This window comes from Electrophorus electricus, chromosome 11 (genome assembly GCF_041902795.1).
Source record: "Electrophorus electricus isolate QZ-2024a chromosome 11, ASM4190279v1, whole genome shotgun sequence".
NCBI lineage: Eukaryota > Metazoa > Chordata > Actinopteri > Gymnotiformes > Gymnotidae > Electrophorus > Electrophorus electricus.
Window position 1 is genome coordinate 15,524,150 of NC_137507.1, and position 5,697 is coordinate 15,529,846.

The window sequence follows — 5,697 nt, forward strand, 5'->3', positions numbered from 1 at the left end:
GACATAAACCTCTTATGTTTGACAGGCTGAAGATGCCATTTAATATAAGCAATTTGTGTTAAACACTTACCAGTGGTGCATCAGGCTTTACTCTGGCTGGTATGCCTTATTGGCCTGTTGTACTGAGTATATTTCAGGTAAATTCACAGACATTCTATGATTTTATTATTTAGTTTGATTAAGATTTGCACTTGGTCATAACATTTTGGCAAACTTGTTTGTAGCTAAATCATAACTTCCTCTTCTGTATTGCTTTCAAACATGGTACACTGTAAAGTAACAAATACACTTTATGAATCTTTTGTAGGATGTTGGTCAAAGCCTTTTAAAATCTTACCAAATTTAATATGAATATTTAAACTGTACATTTTATTCTTATTAACTGAGAGCCACTTCCCTGTTTCCTTGATTTGTGGTGTCTTGGTGCATTTATCTGCGTTTTTCAACTATGTGTTCCACTTTTTAAGTACTGCTTTTCTCTTAGTGATACAGGGAGAGGCTTTTACATTCTCGGTGTTAACCCATGCAAATATGAGAAATAAAAGTTTGCATATACCTGGGAATTGGCGCCACGTGCAATCAAAAGACTTCTATTTATGATAATGTGTATTTTTCAATTGGATGAAAGGAGAAAAAAATGTTATTTATATACGCAGTTTCATTGGTTAAGTGCTCGGATTTGCAAATTGACATAGCACGCACCATCTAGACAGTGTTATCATTGAGCGTCAAAATAGTTCCCATTTATGTCACACCAAACTCTAAATATAATCAATATGCAGCGTTTAAAAACAGCAATATAGCCGATATTGTATTTTTCTAAATCTATGAACAAAGCAATGACGACAATGTATTACGTTATATTAGGGTGATTAATTATTTGCGCGGCGGAGAGATATTTCCCCGTACACGCGTCAAAATATTGGCGTTGAAGTGGGACAGTCCGCGCCAAACCTCAGACAGAACGTGACTGGTCACTTACAGCAACTGTACCTCGTGATACTGTGTTAATGTAAGCCTCCTCGTCCGCTGGTCTGCATTGCTTGTGTATCAAGAGGACAAGTGTCCACGCGTGGCCGGGATTTTTTTACACGGAGGATTGTGTTTATCGTGCTTGTTTCTGGAGCGGCGTGTGCGGCGCGGCGCGAGCTCGCGCACTGCACTGGAGCTAAGACCCTGTGCCTTTGACTGCCAGTGTAGCTCGTGCTCTAATAAACGTTTTGCAAAGATCGGACCCTCGCAAATAGAGACTTCACTGTTGAGAGAGGAAGGAGGTTGCATTTACACGTGTTGAATTATGTTGTTATCAAAGTTCGGCTCTTTCTCTCATATCTGCAACCCGAACGGTATGGAGCATCTGCCGGTGAAAATTCAGCTCCAGCAAGGTGAGTGCTCGGGTGGATTTACCCCGCCTGGACTAACACACTGCCCCGAGGATTACAATGCTGCCTTATGCATTCGTGATCGAAGCTTGAGTTAAATAGGTTAGCTGACCAGGTGAGCTGGCGTGTTGTCCTAAGTGAGTATAGCTGGCCAGGTGGCTGCTTTGCTGTTTTCTGTTGTTGGATTTACATGTTAAGCAAAACCATGTCTGTGTTTTGCTTTCTACTTCACGTCTTATGCATTTCACCATAGCCACGCTTTCGACCTTTTCAAACTCTGTAGACTGTAACTGCACAGTAGTGAATTAAATAAGATTAGGTGCCAATGGTTTGCATGCTTTTATGCTTTTATTTTTGCAGTGAAAATGGAGCCAGAGCCCTTTGAGAAGGTGTATCAAGTGGGCTCAGTGCTAGGAAGCGGGGGGTTTGGAACCGTCTACGCCGGCAATCGGATTTCTGACGGTTTACCGGTAAGAGTTGGATGATGGACTCGGTCACAGATAGAGCAGCTAGATACAGTTTTGAAATATGCGTTGGATTTTAACTTGTGCTCTCGTTTTAGGTCGCAGTTAAACATGTGGCAAAGGAGAGGGTCACAGAATGGGGCTCCATTGTAAGTAGCCGTCGCCCTCCTTGAATGTGTTGAGACCCAGCTGTCGTTGCGCCAGGAGGTTCACTGCATTCTTGCATTTCTGTCCCAGAACGGCGCGATGGTACCTCTGGAAATTTTGCTGATGAAAAAAGTAGGCTCCTCGTTCAGAGGGGTGATCAAGCTGTTGGACTGGTACGAACGAGCGGACGGCTGGCTGATCGTCATGGAGAGACCCGAGGTCGTCAAGGATCTGTTTGACTTCATCACCGAGAAGGGCGCTTTGGACGAGACGGCCGCCCGGGACTTTTTCCGCCAGGTTTTGGAAGCTGTACGGCACTGCTATAGCTGCGGGGTAGTCCACCGGGACATCAAAGACGAGAACCTCCTGGTGGACCTCCGCACCGGAGAGCTAAAGCTCATCGACTTCGGGTCGGGTGCGATTCTCAAGGACACGGTGTACACCGACTTCGATGGTATGCACAACCGCGCACATAGCCTAAACCTTATCACTTAGCCTCTAAACACGTAGGTCAGGATGTTTCGCTATTGTATATCTGACATTTTTTGGGGAAGTTTGTTAAGTTTTGAGATTTTTTTAGTGATTTTGCTGCCATGAAAAGGGCAGAACGGGGGGGGGGGTGTTCAGTATGGTGTGTGTGATGACGCAGTGATTTGTTTTGTACTCGTAGTACGGATTTTCCCAACATTATTAATACGTGTTACTGTCCAGGTTCCCCCATGATACGTGTTCGTGGGGTTTTCTTTTTAAATGTTTAAACCTTATTCGTGTCGTGTTTTTAACACACATTTTATACCAGTAGCAAACCGACGCATTGAAACCATTTTTAATTCAAGTTGTCCGAATTTTAAAATAGACCTCAGGACGTTTACACGGACGTATTTTATTTTTTAACTGCGGATTTAAAGGTGTTTTATTTTTAACTGCGGATTTAAAGGTGTTTTATTTTTAACTGCGGATTTAAACGGATCGGCTGCCACGTAACAGCTGTGTGTTGTGAAACCCGAGAGCGCAGCTCACGTGACGGCTCGCGTTGCTGTTACGGTTGCCGTTTGGTCTCCTCGATACTCCTGCCCTTCGGGGAAGGGCGGGGCTGTTGGCTCTTCTGAGGACCAGACACGAGTTTTATAAGTGAGGTGGCCTTTTTTCTTTTCTTTTTTTTAAACCTTAAGGAGTATTTCCGTTTTTAATTCCATTCTTTAGAATTAGAGTCTTGCTACAAGTCCAGATCAGCTGCAGTGCTGGAGTAGAGCGTGACACAACCACCCACATAGTTTTCACAGCTTTGTGTGTGTGTGTGTGTGTGTGTGCGTGCGCATGTGTACTCATGTCCACCCTGTTGACCTCTTTTGTGTTCAAGACCCAACGTTTCTTTCTCTTTCCACCTCGTTGTGCGTCACAGGTACGAGAGTGTACAGTCCTCCGGAGTGGATCCGTTTCCACAGATACCATGGACGCTCTGCAACCGTGTGGTCGCTAGGGGTGCTGCTGTATGACATGGTCTGTGGAGACATTCCCTTTGAGCAGGATGAGGAGATCCTCCGGGGCCGTCTCTACTTCAGGAGGCGAATCTCCACTGGTTCGTATTTGCGTCTTGTGCATCTCCTGGCCTCGACCCCACCCCACCCCACCGCTGCCTGACTTCACTGTAGAACAGCAACGTCACTCTGTCTCTCGTTGTCTTTCTAACAGAGTGCCAGCAGTTGATCAAGTGGTGCTTGTCACCGAGGCCGTCGGACAGGCCCACCCTGGAGCAGATCTTCGAACATCCCTGGATGCGCCCAGCTGAGGTGTCCAAGGTGGAAGAAAGCGACATCCGACTGCACACCATCAGTACGGACACTTCAAGCATCAGCTCCAGCAAGGAGAGCCTTTGAAAGAAACCCTCGCTCTCGTTTGGGGTGGGGGGAGGATTCTGCTCTTCTGCTGTCCTGCCATTACCGGGCTTATGGAGGTCTTCTAGTCCCCCACCCCTCCCTTTTAGGGAATCATAATTTATTACAGTTTGCATTTCCTTTATATCTTTTTTTATTTTTTATTTTTTAATAATTGATAAAGCGTTTCCTGATGGGGGAACATTTTGCTGTTTGGATGGACTTACCAGCGCTATTTATTATTGTTATTATCATTTTATTATCATTTTTCAACGCTGGTTTATGCATCTGGCAAGTCTACACAGATGTGGCTGCTCTCATAGAGCTTGGACACCTTTTTTATTTAAATGTTTTAATTTTTGATTTGGAGTGCCTTTTTGAAAGCTGCTTTTGGGGGCTTTCATCATTGCTTTTATGGTTGTGATTGTGTGCGTGCGTGTGTGTGCGTGCGTGTGTGTGTGTGTGTGTGTGTGGCTTTTTTTTTTTTTTTTTTTTTTCCCCCCTTGAGCTGGTTTGGAAGTCGCACGGCCACTGCCGATGTCCTCCATCGACCGCTGCACGCAAATAAGCAGCCAGCTTGGGGGGTCTGGTGGGCTGATGGGGGGTCTTACAATGGGGAGGGGTTGATCAGTAGAAATACTTGAAACGCACTCACTTGCTGCGTCTCCTTCTAACGCTGCTCAGTCACATTTTAGCCTGCACAGGTTGTCTGGAAAAACTGCTCCTCTCCTTCCTTTCTCTCTTCTCTCTCTCTCTCTCTCTCTCTCTCTCTCTCTCTCTCTCTCTCTCTCTCTCTCTCTCTCTCTCTCTCTCTGTCTCTGTCTCTCTCTCTCTCTCTCTCTCTCTCTCTCTCTCTCTGTCTCTCTTCTTTTCTCTCCTGAATGTGTATAGAGATTCTGTATAACCAATGTACCCTCTGGGGGTTTGTAAGCCCCTCCCCTCTCTCCACTGTTCCTCATCCCTCTGCTGACGCTACGTTGGCCTGGCTCCTGGGTTGTGGGGAGCCTGGGTGTGAAAATGCACAATCAATGCAATATTACATTTTTTAAAAATAATCTTGTACAGTGCGCGTGCGTGTGTGCGCGTGTGTGTGTGCAGGGGGGGGCTTTTTTTCTTCTTTGCATATAATTTATTTGTAACGTAGACATTCCACACTCTGTGGTTATTTATTTTTATTTATTGTCCATGCTTAAATTACACAATTTGCATACCTTTATATGGTGTTTGGTTTGCATTCCTGTTTTTTTTATTTTTGTTTCTTTTTTTTAAAATATTTGGACAAGTTAACAGATGGTGGATGCACTGAAGCTGTTGTCAATGTAAAACGGAATAAAACAAGGTTTACTTAAATTGGAAGAGCTATGAATGTTTTTTAATTTCTCTTGGTGGTTTCTTGTTTGCCTTAAAATGGCTTTAATCAAAACTTGCGTCCATGTTGTCTGGCTTTGTGTAACCTCTATATACTAGATGGGAGCGTTTTAGAAAATCGAGATGGGATAAGACTGTTGTCACTGGCTCCATAGCACAGTGTTAGATGTTCTTTAGATATCAAACTGTATGAAACAACAGAGATCCTATTTTTATACAAAAACATTTTAATTAAAGTTTTGTTTGTACAGAACATTTGTGGCGTTTCATTGGTCTGATAGGTAAATACGCACATGGAAAAATGGGGATGACGGGGTGAATGAGTGTCATTTCACGGGGAGGACGACTTCAGCGCTTCCACAGCTTTTAACAGCATGTGCCTAATGTACTTTAGCTTAATGAAATAAAGAATAAAAAGTACTTTGCTTTTTTTTCTCAGATACCTAACCATTACTCTGGGAA

General features: G+C 44.1%; 1 protein-coding gene across 2 annotated transcripts; it reads left to right on the forward strand.

Annotated features, from left to right (window-relative positions):
• Positions 1 to 942: 942 nt before the first annotated feature.
• On the forward strand, positions 943 to 5,488 carry LOC113573521 (serine/threonine-protein kinase pim-3). 2 transcript variants are annotated; one of them, XM_027003827.3, is made up of 6 exons: positions 943 to 1,385; positions 1,743 to 1,852; positions 1,945 to 1,995; positions 2,084 to 2,447; positions 3,396 to 3,572; positions 3,686 to 5,488. In XM_027003827.3, exons 1-6 carry the CDS (start codon positions 1,298 to 1,300, stop codon positions 3,868 to 3,870), a joined length of 975 nt encoding a protein of 324 aa, XP_026859628.2. In that variant the 5' UTR covers positions 943 to 1,297; the 3' UTR covers positions 3,871 to 5,488. The 2 variants fall into 2 exon arrangements, with proteins under 2 accessions (XP_026859628.2, XP_081579851.1); XM_081723725.1 differs by lacking the exon at positions 943 to 1,385 and adding an exon at positions 1,395 to 1,519.
• Positions 5,489 to 5,697: the final 209 nt, after the last annotated feature.